This window comes from Lathamus discolor, chromosome 1 (assembly GCF_037157495.1).
Source record: "Lathamus discolor isolate bLatDis1 chromosome 1, bLatDis1.hap1, whole genome shotgun sequence".
Classification (NCBI taxonomy): domain Eukaryota; kingdom Metazoa; phylum Chordata; class Aves; order Psittaciformes; family Psittacidae; genus Lathamus; species Lathamus discolor.
Window position 1 is genome coordinate 85,678,855 of NC_088884.1, and position 20,472 is coordinate 85,699,326.

At 36.2% G+C, this 20,472-nt stretch overlaps 1 protein-coding gene across 22 annotated transcripts in view; it reads left to right on the plus strand.

Annotated features, from left to right (window-relative positions):
* C2CD5 (C2 calcium dependent domain containing 5) overlaps positions 1-18,514 on the plus strand; it is a 64,849-nt gene extending 46,335 nt beyond the window's left edge. For 9 of the 22 annotated variants that reach the window (XM_065684080.1, XM_065684090.1, XM_065684026.1 and 6 more), the window contains 15 exons: positions 258-444; positions 1,388-1,552; positions 2,211-2,351; positions 3,087-3,150; positions 5,529-5,590; positions 6,625-6,723; positions 7,769-7,858; positions 8,619-8,706; positions 9,643-9,729; positions 11,236-11,286; positions 12,065-12,118; positions 12,304-12,405; positions 13,245-13,435; positions 16,219-16,365; positions 17,070-18,514. In XM_065684080.1, the coding sequence (XP_065540152.1) occupies positions 258-444; positions 1,388-1,552; positions 2,211-2,351; positions 3,087-3,150; positions 5,529-5,590; positions 6,625-6,723; positions 7,769-7,858; positions 8,619-8,706; positions 9,643-9,729; positions 11,236-11,286; positions 12,065-12,118; positions 12,304-12,405; positions 13,245-13,435; positions 16,219-16,365; positions 17,070-17,201 (1,660 nt within the window). In that variant the 3' untranslated portion in view covers positions 17,202-18,514. The remainder of the gene's footprint in view (positions 1-257; positions 445-1,387; positions 1,553-2,210; positions 2,352-3,086; positions 3,151-5,528; positions 5,591-6,624; positions 6,724-7,768; positions 7,859-8,618; positions 8,707-9,642; positions 9,730-11,235; positions 11,287-12,064; positions 12,119-12,303; positions 12,406-13,244; positions 13,436-16,218; positions 16,366-17,069) is intronic. The other 13 variants (XM_065684199.1, XM_065684043.1, XM_065684099.1 and 10 more) reach the window with 4 other exon arrangements.
* Positions 18,515-20,472: the final 1,958 nt, after the last annotated feature.

Consider the following 20,472-nt stretch of genomic DNA (forward strand, 5'->3'; position numbering starts at 1 on the left):
TAATATAAATACGCAATTTTCTATTAGAAAAGGAAATAAATCTTAGTTATTGAGACTCAGTGCTTCAATCTGCCTTGATTTTCCTGATGAGAATTTAGTTTTACAGGATCTTAAATGACACTGAAAAAGAAACTGATTGTATCAGGTTATATAAGGAAAAAGAGAAAAAGAAAAAACCCCGTGATCACATTCAGTCTTCACTTTAGTCCATTAAAACTGTTCATCTGCTGATGTCATGTGCTGTTTCTTATTGTCAGGTTATGCCGTCTAAAGAAGAAAGCTCAAGCTGAAGCAAATGCAACAGCTATCAGTAATCTCTTGCCATTTATGGAATATGAAGTGCACACCCAACTGATGAATAAACTGAAGCTGAGAGGAATGAATGCTCTGTTTGGGCTGAGAATTCAGATCACTGTGGGTGAAAATATGCTGATGGGGTTGGCAGTAAGTATGATTTTAATCCTTGGATTCTTTTGCTTTCTTACAGTATCTTTTCAGCACAAAAAGATATACAGGTGTTCTGGAATACAGAGTAACATAACATTATAAACATAACAAATGAGGTCATGGAAAGGAACAAGGTGTCTAATTGTTGACAATTCAGGGCAGACTGTCTTTCAGCACCAAAGAAAGAATTATAGAATCTCTTGAAACTCTTGTTAGAAGACAAAATTATTAGAAAAGGGCTGACAGAAAAATAAATGGTTTAATGACATAAATTACAGAGAAATTAGAGTGTTCTTCAAAGATCATGTCAAAGAGATCCCTATAGTTCAAGTTGTATTAGAATCTCATTACAAATAAGGTAAATAAAGTCTCAGTAAATCTTTCGGTTTGTTGCTAACAAAAGAAGGGTCTATTGCATCGTCTTTGGCACTGAAGAAGAAAATGATAGATCAGGAGTGTCTCACAGATAGTCATGAAGTGTTCATTAACAGTATTTTCTAACCTCATTCTGTCATGTGGGGTTAGAATAGTGATGTATGCTGCTTCTTCTTGCATCAGTATAGGATGATGTTTAAGTAATATAGACTGGCTTGCATTTTCTTTTATCTGAACTGTTGATCTGTTTTCTGTAAATGAAAATGGGATTGCCTAAGCAAAACATACTACAACAGAGGTTTTAATTCATAGTTTGTTTGGAATACATAGGTAAGTTAAGGACTCCATGATGGAAAGAACCCATGAGAAGGAAAGGCTTTATTAAAAGGATAGTGTGGGGTGTTCAGGTTTTTTTTGTAAGTGAACAGATCACAGAAAGAGATGATGCTATAATGTGCATGTTATGGTGCTGTATGTTATAGCATAAGCATCACGGAAAACTTTATATGGAAATATTAGAAGTACATGTTTAGGTAATTGTAACTTTTCTTAATGACTTTTTAAGTCTGCAACAGGTGTGTATCTAGCAGCTTTGCCAACACCTGGTGGTATTCAGATTGCTGGGAAGACTCCAAATGACGGCACCTATGAGCAGCATATATCTCACATGCAAAAGAAAATAAATGATACGATAGCAAAAAACAAAGAACTTTATGAGATTAATCCTCCAGTAAGTAAACTTTTTATATTCTTAAAGCATTTTGAGTCAAACAGATATATACCATGTATATCCATGAATTCTTACTGAGCTAATCATTCAGAACATAAGTTGTTTTTTTAATAGAGATACAGATTCTTTTCACTATATTTTAGAACAGAATAGAATAGAATAGTCAGGGTTGGAAAGGACCTCAAGGTCATCTAGTTCCAACCCACCTGCTATGGACAGGGGCACCTCACACTAAACCATCTCACCCAAGGCTTTGTCCAACCTGGCCTTGAACACCGCCAGGGATGGACCATTCACAACCTCCCTGGGCAGCCTATTCCAGTGCTTCACCACCCTAACAGGAAAGAATTTCCTCCTTATATCCAATCTAAACTTCCCCTGTTTAAGTTCTAACCCATTACCCCTTGTCCTGTCACTACAGTCCCTGATGAAGAGTCCCTCCCAGCATCCCTATAGGCCCCCTTCAGATTTTGCGAACCTACTGGAATTTTCGGATCTCTTTAAGTCACATAACCAAATCGCTTTGTACTTATTTAGATTCATTTTTCAGTGGAATTATTTTCTGAATGTTCTGATTCTTAGAACTGTTAACACTGTTTATAGTTGAAATTATTTCTAAGCTACATAGAACAACTGTTAATTTGTATATCGTTTTTAGGAGCTACCTGAAGAAATCATTGGGTCTCCCATTCCAGAGCCAAGACAACGTTCCAGGTTATTAAGATCTCAGTCAGAAAGCTCTGATGAAGTTACAGAGCTAGACCTTTCACATGGGAAAAAGGATGCTTTTGTTTTGGAGGTGATGATTATTTTCAGTACTCCTTTTCATATTTCTCTTTTCCTGAAATGTATATGAAAATATGGATTAAACTTTTCTCAGTTATCTCCAAAGGCAGTTGTTAAATTATATTCAAATTTTTGGGGTTTGTATCCATGGAAAATGTTAAGTATTGGATTTCCATTGTATCTCTTTTTCTTATTCTAGCAATATCTGGAATAAAAGCTGATAAGAAATGCCCTTCTGCGTACTTCAAGCAGGAGTCATGACTCATCCAAAATTTAGATATATTTTTATAAGCATTGAGCTTCTGTATTGTCACACTTAATGGCAATGACTTATGTCTCATTAGAATAGGCAGAGAATGATCATGTCAGTATAATACAGACCGTATGAGAGCTCTTGTAGCCAAAGGTCCTTAGTTGGGAAAAGTTGTAATTTGTTGTGTGGAGCCTTCAGCATTTTAAAGGGTTTTAAAAATTGTCTTTTTATATTTTTCTCTTACCTGTTGCAGTTTCTGTGTTCTGTGCACATTGCTTTATTTTTAATACGATTTAATTAAGGGAACTTTTTTTCAAGTGTTAAGCATGTCATAGGATGCTAGCTAAGATTTAAGGGTCTGGTTGATGGAATCCTTTTTTTAAAATCTCAGCTCAATTGCCTGATACAGATCTCTTGATGACAAAGTTCTTAAATTTTTCTGAGACTTAAGAGTGGAACAGCAACATGATTTTTAGCAATTACTCTTTTTTCCAGATTGATGATACAGATGCAGTGGAAGATGTACATTCTTTACTGACAGATGCTCCACCACCTTCTGGTATAGTTAAAACACTATTTTTCTGATTTATATTGTAGGCTGCAAAATTGTAGAATCTTAGAATGGTTTTGGTTGGAAGAGACCTTAAAGATCATCCAGTTCCAACCCCCCTGCTACAGGCAGGGACACCTTCCACTAGAGCAGGTTGCTCAAAGCCCCAGGTTGTATGGTGCAAAATAGATGACAAAATTTAGACTGAATGGCTAATTTGTAGGTTTCAGGGTCACTGAAATTAGAAGTACAGAGAGACAAATGGTCTTTAATTATTTGTAGCCGTGTAATCTGACAGATTGGTGTTATATTCCAAGAATGTTATATAAGGTGAGCAATTTGCCCTTCCAGCACTCTTGTTCAACAAGTGCATTTATATTTTCCTTGCTCTGTGGTTGTGCCATACTATCACTTCAGGCATTTGGCTGTTTGCATTTTGAGTCCATGTGTGCCTTCAGTGTTCATAGAATTTTGCATCAAGATGTGTACTCATCCAAGAGCCAGCTTCTTACCCATGGTTTCTTTCAGCCACTTTTTCCTTTGTCTAACGCTCAGAAGAACAAGGAATCATCGTTGTATGTCAGTCTTCTTTGTGCTATTTGTTGTCATACAGATACCTGTCTTACCTTCCTTAATGCAACTCCTGGCTCTGGGTGTAGTTGTCCCTTATATGAAAGTTACTCAGTATGCATGGGTGTCCTTGTCCTCCCTCTCTTGCCTTTGTGAGTTTCCCCGTGTTTCTTCTGAGCATGTATCAGTTCTCTTCCTAATAATTGTTACCAGTGTTTATCATTGACTACTGTTGAGCTCAAAACTGTCCTTGTCATAGTTACCTAGTATTACCAGCAAATCTTTTATCCCTCATCGATTATGCTTTGTTAGGTCCTGCTGCAGTTGATTTTACTACCCTAAACTAAGGCCATCAGCAGTCATTTCATGTTACCCTCTTTGCGGATATATCATGAATACACTGGAAGCATACAATCCTGAGTTACAGATGTCTCCACTGTGAAAATTGGCCATGTATTTTGGCCCTTTCTCTCCAGTTTTGTCATCGTTGCATCTCCTGCAATAGTACTCCATTCTACAGTTCAGCATGTTAAGTTTCTTAGAGTCCTTGGTGATCAATCTCATCACATGCTTTTTGATGTCCAAAGAAGATTGTATCAGACAGATGCCTTTTCTCTGTGTGCTTGTTGACAGCTTTTGAGCCATGACTGTTATTCAGAAAAGTGGTGTCAGTTCCTCTGCAGTGTCTGTATCATATGCCCATGAACTCCATTTTCTGGAATATCTTACATGGGCGGGTACTACAGATACCTGTACTAGGCAATTAGGTCTGAGTCACTAAAAGCACCTCTCTACCTGAAGATGTCTGCTTTTGATGCTCCAAAAGAAAATCTATTAATATTTATACCTTCTGCAAGCTACTGTGCAATTTCTTTTCTAGCTCATTTGGTGCATTTACATAGGCCCTACCAGATTTTTCTCTTTTGTGCCCATTTAGCTATATCTTTAGATTTTCAGCATTGCCTATTGGCTGCTTATGACTTTTCTTACCCTGCTGTTTGGTCATTATACCTTTTTTCTTTTTTTTTTTTCCTTTTCAAGTTTCTGCTTAGTAAGTGCTAGATAATTGCACTCATTCCCTAGGTAGGATCTTTAGAGCATCTCTATGCTCTCTGTCAGACATTAGCTTTTTAGCTTTTCTTACCACACCAAGTTTCCTCATTTGTACATAGTTTGTCTATTAGAAACTAGGCAGAGCACTCGTGGATTTTGGATGTTCATCCTTCCTACAAGAATTCTTAAGTATGCCTTGATCAGAGCTAAAAAAACTTAATTGAATGCTGCTTCTTGCTCAGGACCCACTAGTCAGGGGTTTCTTGTTTTGTGGTTTCTACAGGAGTGGTTGTGTGAGCTGTTCAGGGAGCTTGTCTCACCAAGGTAGTGTTGGCATCAACTGGGAGTTACCCAGTCTCCATGTGGAGTAACTGTCACTGTTGCATTTGATGCAATTGTAGCTTCTTTCATGTTCCTCATCATGGTGACATTGGTGGCCTTTTGGCTGTTGAAGAAATATTTAGACTAACAATTCTGCAGTGAATTAGTGTTTCAGAACTAAAGCTTCATCTTTCTTATGCATTTTTTTTTCACTGTAGTATGAAGAACAAAAAGCATGTGTTCGTTTTGTATGTGATATTGTATCCTTCAGATGCTATGTTTGTTTTTTGAATGTTGGTCTTATTTCTGGTATATTATTCAGTATTGAAAAATACATGAGGGAAAATAGGTGCAAAACATAAAGTAAGATCACATATGTTTCTTTAAAAGTATTTTTGTATTTCAGTGAGCAACGTAGATTGCCCCAAATATTTTCTTTACAGGTTTTTACAGTTGCAACACAGAAATTATGCCTGGTATAAATAACTGGACACCGGAAATTCAAGTAAGGTTATTAAAAGAAAATTATATTTATTTCAAGTGTGTTGAAATATCCCGCGATACTTAAATTTTTAAATGAAAATAATATATATTAGAGATCATTAAGTTTGAAAGAAATCAAAAAGATACTCGTGTGTTAGAACTGAAAGTAGTATTTTGGCAAGAAAAATAGGATATGAGAAACTGTTTCTTTGTGGGTTTTTTCAATGCAGTCATGTAACAGAGAAGCTGGTACAAAAATTGCAAAATATTCACAGTAAATATGAACTTTAAGGGTTTGGGCGTTTTTAAGAGCTTGGCTAGATTTTGACGGCTCTTAAACAAATTGTTGACTGTAGTACTTAGTATGAAATACTAATATAACATTAATAGGCTAAGAAGAATTAGATAAAATCAGTCTGGTAAATAGCGAAAAATTCTATTCATGGTTAAGTTTTAAACACAGTGGTCATGTTTGGATGACACAATTCAGTCTCAGAGAGAATGAGTTAAAACAGATCTATTTAATGAGCTTTTATGTCTGGTTGGCACAATGCAAGAATGCTTTGCAGAGGCACAGCTCAAACCTGAAAACAATATGGTTGCACCAGCAGCATGCTGTTAAGTTGGTGGGGTTGTCCGTGTACCTGTATATGGCATTCCATTATTGCCCACATGGTTGCACAGAGTTAACGTGATTTTTAAAAGGAGTTAAAAAAAAATATGTAGCCAGTAGAATGACTCCTTTATGACCCAACTAAAAATTTTGAGCATAGAGTATTTCTATCTTCCTTAATCACTTCTTTAATATATATTCATATGCGTTAGTTCACAGAAAAATTTCCATTTGTTTGTAGAATTTAATGAGCAATAAGCAATTTACTTGACTATTTCTACAGTGTTTTTCCTTCCTTTCCATCCCTCTCCTTATCCCTCACTCTCTCCCTCTCCCTCATCATGTTAAGCATTATTTCTCTTCTTTATGAATTTGTTTTGTTTTTAATATAACATAGAGGCACATACTGGGAAAAAATTAATGTGTGTTTGTTTCTAATTTAGATGTTCACAGCAGTAAGAGTATCCAGACTAAGCAATGTTAATCTAACAAATCAAGCTCTTAATAAGAACTTTAATGATCTCTGTGAGAATCTGTTGAAGGTAAGAATCTTATTTCTGATATTTGTTGAATTATTCAAATGGAAGTAAAGTGAAATCAGGCTATACTGAAAATAACATTTTTTTATAATTACTTTTCTGAATTAGACTACAGAGTGTCTGTGATTAGTGTGCAAGTTGATCTAAAGATAGATTTCTCTTAGTATATTGAGGATTTCCGAAGTTTTTTAATCTGAATGAGTCTTTTGACTAGTAGCGTACTCTAGAAATAGAATGTTACACAGTACATTGCATTTTACCTTGACATTTCATAGAATAGTAGAATGGTTTGGATTGGAAAGGACTTTAAAATCATCCAGTTCCAACCCCTGTGCCATGGGCAGAGATGCCTCACCATAGACCACGTCTCCCAAGGCTCTGTCCACCCCGGCCTTTAACACTGCCAGGGATGGAGCATTTACCACTTCTTTGGGCAACCCATTCCAGTGCCTCACCATCCTCACAGTAAACAATTTCTTCCTTATACCTAACCTGAACATCCCCTGTTTAAGTTTAAACCCATTACCAATTGTCCTGTTGCTACATTCCTTGATAAAGAGTCCCTCTCCTGCATCTTTCTAAGCCCCCATATCCCCATGTCATAAGTCTGCTATGAGGTTACCACATAGCCTTCTGTTCTCCAGGCTGAACAGCCCCTATTTTCTCAGCCTGTCTTCATATGGGAGGTGCTTGAGCCCCCGTATCCTCATGGTCCTCCTCTGGACTTTTCCATGTCCCTGTTATGTTGAGGACACCGGAACTGCACACACTACTCCAAGTGAGGTCTTACAAGAGCAGAGTAGAGGGGCAGGATCATCTCTTTCGCCCTGCTGGTCACATCAAATTTATGTCTCTCCATTTTAGAGACAAAGGTGTTGTGTGGGGCAGTGTTGAATGCTTTGCACAGGTCCAGTCACACTTCTAATTCTTCTTCAAGAACAGATTAGTATGATTACATGATTTCTACTATGAAAGAGTTTTAATTAGTTTCTGAAAGAAACCATACATTTTTTTTAGACAAATACAAATAATGTCTTGTCTTCAACAGAGCTTGTATTTTAAACTGCGATCTATGGTTCCCTGCTGCCTTTGTCATGTGAATTTTACAGTTGCTCTACCAGAGGATGAATTAGTTCAGGTGAGTTAACTGCTTCTTTTGACTTTCAGCATATAGGTATGCCAGTTTTAGCCTTTAATGAACATTTGCTGCTAAGAGTAAGCTAAGGTAGGATTTGATTTACTAGTATGCCTGATGAATTCTGAAGTAAAATTTAAAGGCATGTTAGGTGAAGAAAAAGGAACCTGTGAAGTTCATCAGTTTTGAGAATCATGGGACTACATGGTATTTCAGGAGCACAGTGCATCTTAAGAGTGTGTATCTTTTTAGTTGGATAGTAAACAAAAAGACCTCACTAGATATCTGTTAAAAGGTGTTATTACATATATACAAGACTGTGGCACACTGCTTTGCTAAATATGCTTTCGTTATGGGTTGGGGTTTTTTTGCTGCTTCAAGGTGATGTGGTATACTATTTTTAAAGAAAATGTTTTCTTTAGAAGTACAGCATCATTCTTGTGTTCAGTTAAACATCTCTTTCTTACGAAAAAATGATAATGAGCTTTTATGATTCTCTTTTATGTCTGTTCACCAAGAAATAAGGGAAGAATTTATGAACAAAATCATAAATGGGGGACAAACACTGTCAGGTGTATGTTCTAACAATGGACTTTATTATTACCTTTTATGCTATCCTGTGAAGGGTTTTTAGTATGTCTACCTAGATGACTTTTTTCCTCTATTATTTTTCTATGTAAAAAGCTGGCTTGTTACAAAATTATTTTTGCAGATTGCATGAGAGATAAAGTTACCTAACATGCCATATATTTCTGATTTGCAGATTGCAGTCACAGCTGTTGCAATTACATATGACAAAAACCAAGCATTACAAACCAACAAAGGCCCTACAGAAAAATCACAGCAAAGAGGTAAATGTTGAGGCATGTAAAGATAAGAAATAATTTTCTTTCCTTTTTTTTTCCCCAGTACCTAATGAGTTTGCATTTTCATTTCAATTACATATACACATTTTTAGAGGGATGTACAGTAAAATCATAAATTTATAACATAGAGATTTTTTAGAGTTCATAAATGTGACCTCCATTAGGATGAATTATATATGAAGTATTCCTTATTTGCTTAATGTAGTTAACAAACTTAAAGTAACATGAAGAAATGCTAAGTATTGCCTTATTCCACGTGCCATCCTTCTTTGAATCATTTTTCTCTAAAGAATTAGTGTAACAGATGATGACATTCCCATTGTATTTTGAAAAATGTGGTACAAGTCATTAGAGAATACTTGTTCTCTTAAGTAGCAAATTCTGTCCTTACTTCAAGAAGGCAGAAAATAAATTATTCATAATGCTTCAGAAAACTTCCCTAGAACCCTTAAGTAGGTCAGTAATATTTTTGGAGATCAGTGAAGCATATAGCATTATAGAGGGAGTAGAAGAGACTGCTGCAATCTGCATATGTCATCTTGCTAATGAAGCACCATCTTAAGATAGAAATGTATGTGTGCAATCTGGATATCAGAATTTAGACAGAACTTTAAAGATACTCCATTCTGAAGAATGGAGCCATATGTTTCTAAAACATTAGTTATACCTTAGTTCAGTTGACGTAAATTTTTTTTCTGAAAATACTTAATCAAATTCTGTTTACTAGAACATGAGTTCTGTTCAATTTTGCAGCTGGATTTGTTATCAGACACGCAACTGTCCAGAACTGCATCACTGTAGGCATATGTTGAGAAAATTTGTTCTGGTCAGACCTTGACTAAACTGAATCTGGAGTGCTTACTATTAGTAGCAAATCTTATTTTGGGGATTAATTATCAATTGGGTATGTTTTCTTTGAAGCATCTACAGACAATGAAGAACAGCTACAGTTTCCATTGGAACTTTGCTCTGATCCCCTTGCTTCTCAGCCATTCTCACCAGCTAAAGGTCCGTTAAAAATGGCAGAGTGCTGAACTATTGTTTTCTACTGATTGAGTTCTGAGTTTTCATTGTTGCAGTAGCTTTAAAATATCTGTACTGTTACATGCTTTAAATATTCTTTGTTACCTAAGCATAATGGATGTGTTCATTCCTAAAGCTGATTTTTTTGTGAGTTACGTAAGATGGGTTGGAAAATCACTCTGTGTATGTTATTTTGTAGATTGCCTGTAGCTCCTCTGTCTTTGCACTTAAAGTATCGAAAATGCCGCAAGCCCCTGGGTGTCGCACGTTGTTTGACTTAAAGAATTATAAATTACTTAATAATTAGGTTTGCCTCATACTTCTTTACTTCTGCAAATGGCCCATGTAAATGAACTCCATGTATTGTCAGCCTCAGATAATTAATCTCATTGTTTTCATGGTGGGAATTACCTTATCTAGCAAACACTGCTTGTTCAGCTGAGCAAAATTGCTTACATTTTTTTTTTCCGAAGTGAAAAGAGCCTAAACTTGCATAGTAAATAATTTATGCAATGCAGCTTGTTTTAGCTGTTAAAACAGTCACTTTATTTTACCTGTGATAGAGCTGCATTTCAAGAATGGTTGTCACAGTTCTCCTGTGATTGTATTAAAAATTAGGTGGTTATTTGCTGAAATCATCTCTTTACTTCCTCTATGTTGTTGGATTAGCTGCCCACCAAAATGGCTAGTGATAGGCAATTTAGTATCTGAGAATTATTGTAAATGTTCTTTTTAGTAAAGTAGTGCTTTCTTTTTGCCCTTTGCGTAGGTTCCATAAAGGAAAGTGCCTACCACATTTCCTTGTATTTTCAAAGGCCAGTTTAATTTCAGCAATAATATTGCTTGTTGTTTTGTTGGGGTTTTTTTTTTTAATTTATTTTTACTTTTTGTGCATTTGTGTATCATTGACTTTTAATTGGTCACATTATGATGCTGTTAACCTTTGATTTTCTAAAAGAGGAGCTAACCAGAAATTCCTGACCGGTGTCTTTTTCACTAGTCTGTGCTACTTGTATAATGGGCACTGACCGGTAGAGGGTAGCCTGTTCACGTGTATCACTTTTCCTGCTGTTCTTCACATTCCATATTGTACTGTCTGTAGCTTTAGAGGCTTTCAACTAGATAATTATTTATTATATTTATTATCTGTCATTTCCTCACAAGTGAACTCTAGGTTTACTTATATTTACCCAGTGGCTTATTTAATATGTTGATAACTTTTTCATGTAATTACCTTAAGATTGTTATTTTAAAAGTGTTTGTATACAACCTTATATAGTAAGGACCTTTAATAATTGATCATATGGCAAGGCAGATTTAGTAAAGTTAATTATTTATACTAATTTATTATATGTTATCAAAGTTCATCATATACTGTATATAAAAGAAGTTTTTCCTCATATTTTGCTCTAAAAATTTCTTTTTATAAGAACAAAGCTGTTGTCCTGTACTACATATATTACCTGAATGGGATTAATTTTGTTTTGTTAGAAGTCCTGGAGGGTGCAAGTTCTCACACAGGTATTCCTGCGGCTCAGAGAGGTGAGTTTACTTAATTTAGCCCTATGCCAGAACTGAATGAGCATTCCTGGGACATTGGTACACTCTTTTTGGATGTGTCTTAATCCAGGAAGTGTTTACTAGTTAACTGAGAATGCATGCTCTGGTGTGGCTTAATGGTATAATAATATTTTGATGTGTGTTTTAATTACAAAAGTCAGATTTGTTAGTAAGTGTTTCTCTGTCAGATACATTGATATCCCTTTATCTGACAGAAAGTTAGTCCCTGAGAGAGAGCTTTTTTGCTTGTGTTAATTTGAAGTTAGCATGTGTTCCTTCTGTTTCTTCAGGATAATGAAGAAACTGTGTTTGCAAAACCTTTTTTTTTTTTTTTTTTTGTTTAAGATATGCAAACACCCTTGCAACTAATAACAAAAGTCATAGCAGAAACAACTCTACTTCTCATTGTAATGATAGGGGAGGGGAGAGGGCATTTTGACAGGGAATGGTGGGGAAATGAGGACAGCATTTTGTGAGGAAAATTCATTTGTATTTAAAACTGAGGTGTTGTTTCAGCTTGTGACTCTTACCCTCATCACCAAAGTTTTTTTTTCAGTCTTTAGGTTAGATATTGATAAAGATAGTCAGGACGTTTAAATCATGATCAGCAGCTCTTTGTCTTGAGGAAAAGAATAGCAATGAAAGCTAAAATTAAAAAAGGCTTAAATAAACTTTAAAAAGCCAAACTTAATACCTAATATGAGATTAAAATAAAAATCTAGTATTAGTCGTTAATGACTGTATTTGCATGTTTTCTCAGTGCTGAAGTCCCAGCCAGGCAGTTGGTTCACAGCTGGGACATCACCAGAAATCGGTACACTGGTTTGAACAAATCAAACCTATACAGTAACTTTTCTTCAAACAGACCTGGAAAGGGATGTTTGTTCTCTCTCAGACACAGATAATTGCTTCCTCAAAAGGAGCATTGAGATGAGCAAGAGACATCATCCATATTTTTTTTCTTTGTTTTTTCTTTTGTTTTTCTGTCTGTGTTTTCAGCAACGTCAGTTGATTACAGTTCCTTTGCAGACAGATGCAACAGCTGGATAGAGCTCATTAAACTGAAAGCTCAGACCATAAGGCGCGGATCAATTAAGACAAGTAGGCGGCTGTTTCTACCACGTTATGATAATCTGAGACATATCTCTGATTTCCCAGTGGTGAATAGTGGAGTTCCCTGCCCAGCAATAGTGTTGCAGATCACGTGTAGAATGACTACCTGAGTGTGAAAACTGCCGACATTATTAGTGTCTTTGTAAGCTAATATAGGGTTTATGAACCAGTATCATAAAAAGCAAAATATAGTGTTTCTGTTCACTTAGTAAAATTTAGTTATTGATAAATGTGTACGCCTACTAATTATATAACATACACTGCATGGATGTAGGTGTATGTATGATCTTGGAAAAATTTTGGTGAGAAACAGGAAGCAATCACCAAGGTGACAGTCAAGGCAATGGTCACTAAATTAGCAAGTGGTGAGTTATTTTTAAGTAGTTCTTTGGCCACAGGTCTGACTATCTTGCTTAAATTAGCAGAGATTAATATCTGTTTTAATGGAAAATGCTGCACTGGGGAAACACAACAACTTTCACACTTCCTGTAATTCGTTCCTGCAGCAGAATATGTATTCCAAAATGTTGGCACTTTTTTCTTTACCTTCACTTTATAACTGATTGTTGTATGTGCAGCCACTCGCCTCAATGTTTTCCTTTGCAGGAATGCCACTCTTCCAAATAAATTCCATTTCAGCTTTTTGTCTCCTTTTGCATGCATTGCATGATAACTTCCTTTCTCACATGGTATGGCTGAGCACCACAGGCAGCTGAATGTTGTCACCAAGCTATTTGGAAACCGTAAAGAAGAGTTTTTGTGTTTTGAAAAACAGTAATCAATCTTACTTGATAGTTACTTGCTCTTCTTTTTTCCCGTCTTTTTAGCTGCTTCACTTGATAAAGCAAGTCCATTGGCTGAGGGGTACTTACGGCACCGTTCTGTTCCATCATGCACCAGTTCTACCGTCTCAGTTGTTAAGATGACACCTCTTTCTTTTCTACCTGGGGCAAAAATAACCAAATATCTTGGGATAATCAACATGTTTTTTATACGAGAAACCACTTCTTTGCGTGAGGTGAGCTGTGTATCAGGGATTAGCACTTTTTGTTAATTTTAATAATCAAAGGTAAATATCTGAAGAGACTGCAGTCTGGGGTATGGCACAGGAAGGGAATAGAGTTTTTGTCACTGGAGGGTGGGTGCTGGATGGGAAATAAGTTGCATTTGCTACTCTTGTTACAGAGCATGTAGAGCTGCTTTGTGCGTAGCAATGTTAGGAAAGGGCTACTGAACCATTGCCGTTGCTTTTGAATTTGAATATAATACTAAACCAATGAGTTCTTAAATAGGACTATGTGGAAAAAATGGGCCTTTAACCAACAACAGTGCTACTTTGGATTATTTGAACCCTAAACTGAGATTAATTTTAAATGCTAAAATAATTCCATTCTTCTCTCATTTAGCAGCCTCAATCGTGAACTTTCACAGAGCATTTAGATTTCAGAATTCATTGTTTAATACAAGATTTCCTGTGTCATATATAATTGTTATGCTGATTATTAATGTTATATTCTGTGCATTCTCAGTAAGGTAGCTCTGTGTGATGAACATCTAAAAAGTAAGCCATAGAGTATGTAACTCCACAACCAGCTTAAGGGGTGTAGCTAGTGATACTCAATGATTTCTAGTCTGGATCTGGACAACAGATCCTGTGAGCATGCCAAAATGCAAGACGTGTTCCTTATCATTTTCATGTTCTTTTGGGAAGTAGCATCTTTCTGGTGCAATTTCTGGCCACAGAAATATAATGTACCTCTTACCTGGCTTGTCAGTGATGTTCTTGCTAATTATGGATTGATAAAATTACAGAGCAGAGGTTGATAAAGATTATCAGCTCTCTAAAGAAACTTTGATCAGACAAACATCTTGTTTCGATCTTGCGAATTATGGCCTCTTTTAACTTGAGCAATCTATGTGGAAAGGACAGCATTTTCAAAAGGATGTGTATGATATCATCAGGGAAGTGGTTACATGACTCTTCTGTACTAGCTACAGCTTATATGAATACAAATTAAATATCTGATAAGCAAGCTTTGGTATTTATGATAGCAGAACTCAGCAAAGGTAGGTTCCTCAAGTATTTTATTCAACTCCTCCATGAAGTTGGGATGGTTGTAAAGTTTCTGCAATAGTGTCAGTGTGCTATTTCCAGCACCCAGGGCAGCTAATTTACATGTAATTTAGCTGCATAGGCCAAGTCCCAGACCACTTCTAGTACTAATTGCACAGTATTTCACTGAGGCTGTAATGGAGTCAAAACAGAGCAGTCGTCGTACCTAACTCAAGCAACTTTTGGATTTTCATACTCTACAGAAAAATAATTAGCAGCGTTTGTGTTGCTTTATATTTTGCTTACAGTAGCTCACAGGATATTGAGGCCCTATGAACACTTTCATAAGCTGAAGTATATACCAAACACTGTGCTTCAAAAATTAGTGAAAATTTTAAGTCGGATTTATCCATTACTCTTAGGTTTTGTTGTTTACAGGTGGATATTAATAATCTTTTGTTACTTGTTGTCATCAAAACTTGTATTAGGTTTATAATATTGCAGATTTTCTTTTTCTTCCCTGCTGTAATTGTTAAAACACGTGGACAAAATCAGAATTCCACAAAGAATGACAAACTTGTATTGCAGTTTTGATTTCGGGCGGCAGTTGACTTCATTCATGCTTTATGCTTGGATTGGTGAAATTATGCTTGCCCTTTTGTTTAACTTTCATCCAAAGTATGTTTTATGTTTTTATGAATCTGTTCAGGGTAGATGATGCTTCTTCCAGCAGATATGAGGGCAGCCCGTGTGCGTTGAAGTTCAGCTTAGCTAGCCTCTTCTTCTACCTGCCTCTTCCATTTCTCAAGTGGCATGCACACTTATGGGAAGTCTAGAGATCTTGCCTTTGATTTTCATTTTGAAATTTTATAGAGGTTTTGAACCAATAGTAAGCTCTGTTTAATCAGTTTCTTTCTTCATTTTTTTTTTCCTGGGGATTTTTGTATTTTTTTGTTTGGTTTCCTGTTTATTGTGTGTTGGATTTTTCCCTGCAATGCGGTTGCTCACATTCTTTGATAAGGATTATCTAGGAAAAAACCCATACTTCATTGTTTTCCTTCTCCTTCTTTCACAGAAATCAAAATTATTCAGCTTGTACCAAAGAAGTAAAAATCCCCCAAAAGCTCCATCAAGTCAAAAATCCTAATGAAACATGATGGCTAGATGTTCTTTTGGGTTTCAAGGAAGGGAAAAACAACAGACCAGCTTGAATAGCAGGCTTGTCAAGTAGTTACTTTGTCCTTTGCTTACTTTGTATTTGGAGGGATAATTTTGTTACTGAATGTTGAGAGCTACTGACAGATGAAGTTGGTGTGATGGCCACTTACAAGTAATTTCCAAGAAGTCTAAATCTCTTTTAATCCTTGGTAGAAATTATTCTTTATCTGCTTCCCAGTTATCAAAAAAAAAAAGGGCACTATCCTTCTGATGGAAGAAGAAAAATAATTATTCAGCTGTCATTGAAGTATTAAATGGAGAGGTGTAGAAATTTCTGAAAAATACACGTGTAATATAGTGGCTGCAAAAAATGCCAGTCACAAATTAATAACCTTGTGATTCTTTTCCTCAAACAGTAAGTTCCATTGGTCTGATTTTTTGCTGTGACCCATTTAACAGTGAATGGCTTTGAAGTTCTATACAGTATACCATTTAAGATTCACTGAAATACTGAGCTGATAAGTGTTAGAAAAGTATCTAGCATCTTATAGCTATAGCTAACATAAAATGTAATTTTTCTTCTATTTCAGGAGGGTGGTGTCAGTGGTTTTCTCCATGCTTTTATTGCTGAAGTGTTTGCAATGGTGAGAGCTCACGTTGCAGCTTTAGGAGGGAATGCAGTTGTCTCCTACATAATGAAGCAGTGTGTTTTCATGGAGAATCCAAACAAAAATCAGGTAAATTATGATCTGAAATAACAGTGCTTGTTGTGATTAGTATGATGCAATTAAACGTTTTATATATTTGAAAAACAGTGACCCTGTTATATCTGCATAACACTTCTGGATCTTTCATCATAATGTTTGATTAAGAAGCCAAGAGTGTTCTTGAACATCTGAGTTAATACAAAATTATGAATATGCTTCATAAATACCCAAATGGGTAAAAATACTAAGTTTGCTAAAATGAAGTAGATGATAGGAAATGATTAAACAATTGTGCTGAACTTACTTAGCATCTGTGATGTTACAGTGTTAGGCTTTTCATCCTAACTCCATGTAAGAACACCAGGAGCTGCTGATATAAAATGCTCTATTTCAGACAAAAAGGGAAAACACTTAACTGGTAAAGACGATGCCAGAATATGGTCGTTTTGTTACATGACATATGTTCAAAATAGTAGTGAAAGGAAGTACAGCTATCCAGATATTTCATTTGTGGTGGTCTTATGCAAATCTGTCTACATGTTTGAGAACACGAGTGAATATCAAAGAAAATATGGTAGAAATTGCCTCATTAATAAATTCTAATAATTTGTTCTTCTGATCTCTGACTCTTCTGTTATCTGTGTGATAATATCTAGCAAATATAAGTAAACATAAAATATAAATAAAATGTATTATTTCATGTTTGTAACCATTTATTGTCTTTCCCTTTTCAGGCACAGTGTTTAATAAATGTCAGTGGTGATGCCGTCATTTTCGTACGTGAATCTGAGCTAGAAATGTTACCAGCCCAGCCTTCTACAGCTGTTTCTCAACCCACAAGTACGGGAGGGGATGTCACAACATGAAGACAGAAAAAATTAAATAATTTCTGCCAAATATAAAGATTATTTAAAATGTGGGAATGTTTAGGTTTGCATCTTCAAAACTGGTATCTACCCATAATGTTAATAGCCAAATGTGAGACAAATCACTATCCTTTGTCCTTTATGTAATAGTCAGGGTAGCATATCATCAGGTATGCTGTCATGTGTTTGTTGTAATTACAGGCCCCTGTGAAACCTAGGAGCATGGATTGAAATAGTAAGCATCACATGGCATTGTGAAAGTGAACAAAAATTCTGTTGCATTTTTGCGCTGTTGAACAGTACCATGAGAAGCTGTAATTCAGAACCATTTCTGAGTTTGCATATTGTATTAGCTGAGTTCCAGCTCTGTTTAAGAAATAAAAGATGAGTTGGGGTGGGTGGGAGATACTGAGAAGCCTGTGTTGGCAACTGTTGCTGAAGGAGCAAGAGAAAGAGGCTAAGAACATGTGCTGAAGCCTGAACGTATATCATAGAGTGTGAGGAGGAAGAAGCAGCACCAAAACATTACAGTTTGAATTTCTTCACACTAAAAGTATTTTTAAACTGTTTGTGAACTGATGATTTATTTTTCTAAAGATTATTGCTAAGAAGCAAATGTTTTGGGTGGGTGTTCTGGGGTTTTCTTGTTGTTCTTGGTTTTGTTTTTAACAAGGTGCCAGACCATGATGCAGACTTCCTAGTCATTCCTGTGGTTTAAAAAAAAGAACAAAAAGTTCTGAAGTGTGTTTGGTGCTATAATAAAATGTTCACTTCCACATTGACAAGACAAATCTTTTTTTAATGTAAGATTCTGTGAAAGAATTGCCCTGAGGCTCATTTTCTTAAGGCATGATCTGTTGCAAGGATGACATGAACAGTCTTCCAAAAGTCGTTTATACAGAGGTAGTCTCCAGTCTCCTTTCCGTTTAACAGGTTGGCAATGCCTCATTAATAGGAGAGTAATGTATGTTTGTGATGCTGCTTTCTGCAAGTTGAGGATTTTGTTGTTGAGTTTGGGGTTTTTTTCCAGTACTGTAGCTGGGAAATAAGGGTACTGCAAAGAAAGGAAATCCGTCATTTCCACTGACAGTCTGAAAGGTGGTGATGTTTTAAGATACAAAATGCAAACTTTGATTTGAAGATGCATTCTTACTTAATTCTGACAATACCATACATGGAACTTGAACAAACATGTAAACTTGAATGTAAATATATTCTGCTTGCAAAGGCATGATTATTTGTTAAAACTAATTATTTCATTGTAAATGAGCATGGAAATCATTCTTGCACATTAAATTTCTTTACAAAATTAATTGCCTTTTGATATGTGTAATAGTTGAATGTGTATGCAGGATACAAACTAAAGATGCCCCCCCCCCTTCTCCTCAGAAGAACATTTTTGTATAGAATGTTACAACCTGATTATTTAAAATTTGTTGAGTTACCATTATGTTTAAAGTGCTTGAATTAGGTGCTTAGCAGAACATGTTATACAATTAATTGTCTTTCTAAATTCTGTAGCAGTTGCAACTAAAGCTGCCATAAATTAAGTCACTGGTAAATAGTTGCATCTCTTGATTATTTTGCAAGGCAAATCTTGTTCCCTTTGAAGCTGATGGCAGAATATTAATAACTTCAGAAGGTCTTGGAGCTGACGCAAGAAGCTGTTTTCAGCTCCTAAGTAGCATGTGAAAGGTGTGGTTCCTGATTTTTTTTCTGTCCTTTGTTGGTTTGGTTTGGTGGTTTTTATTGGTAGCTTCTGCGGAAGTATTAATGCCATCTTTTAATTTCTAGCTATTTAAAAGGTCACAGTACCTTCTAGTGTATTTCATTAGACATAGAGGATGAGCTTTCTCATCTGGAAAATTTAATTCTTCTCTAATTATTATTCCAGAAATGACAAAGGTGTTTTTTAACTATTACTAATTGGGATTTAGCTTTTCTTAATTGGTTCAGCTGGGTAAATTTAGTCATGCTAAATAGTTAGTCATGACTTACTAATACGCAGTTTTGATTGTGGGACAATCATTGGTGTTTCTGCTGAACTGGGAACAGTTAATCAGTGATACTCTCCCCATTACTGGAAGGGGATTTCCCAATGTGGGGATACACTCGTGGCTCAAACAAACATTGCTTTGTCAGGATTTTACACTGAGAACAGCTGTCTGGGGGTAGGAGCTAATGTAACTTGCCTGAACTGGTTTTGGCTGGGATTGAGTTAATTTTCTTTATAGCAGCTGGTATGATGCTGTGTTTTGGAGCTGTGACCAAAACAAAGTTGTTAGCACAGGGATGTTTTAGCTATTAATTGAACAGTGCTTGCACAGCGTTAAGCTGACCCAGACTGACCTCTGGAATATCCCATACTGCAGAACACTGTGCTCAACAGTAAACCTAGGGGTGCTTTTTTGCATCGCTTTTCTTTGTTTTGTCCTTTTTCTCTTATTAAAAACCATCTCAATGCATGAGCTTTCTCACTGTGGCCTTTTCAAGTATCTTCACCATCCTGCTAGAAGGGAAGAAGCAAGTGACCAGCTGTGTGGTGTCTGGCTGCCCACCAGGGTTAACCCACAGCATTGCTGTTTTCTCTTGACTTGAGGAATCCAAATGACAGAGTGAAGTGAAAATAGTCCCGCTCCAATCTGCAGCCCTCAGAAAACCCGCTAAGCTTGTATCTAAAACCTTCATATCAATATTGTGAACAGATGGGGTGGTATCATCCTTCATTAGAAAGGAGTGGTAAAATCTGTAAAAGACCTCCAGACACTGCTTTACTTGGAGCAGTGAAGCTAGGTCTATGTCAGGCTTTCAGGTGACTGTGCAGTGTTCAGGACCTGAACATCCGTCTCCTCTTGGAGAACAGCAACAGACTACAGAAGAGCATCTGCAGGTGATGCTGGTGCTTGCTGATTCTTTCCAGTTTATACATCAATATTTTCAGAGATCCATAGTGCTTGCTAAGTCAGCCAACTTGCTTGCAGGTGGACAGGAATTAACTTGGAGGGAGATGCTGGCTTCATGGCTTCATGTCCCAACCAACATAGCATTTTAGGAATGAATCTTCTGGAATAACATCCCTCTTTTTTTTCATTCCTTTTTGTTGTTGTTTTTTTTTGTTTGGTTTTTTTTTTCCCCCTCAACTAGAAGCTTGTTTTCAGAGCTGACTGCAAAGTCCTCGGCTTGCTTTTCCCTCTCCTTGTTAGCCTTCAAGTTTATCAACTCCAATACGCACACGTGAAAAGTGCCAAGTGAGAGCAAATGTCCTCTAGAG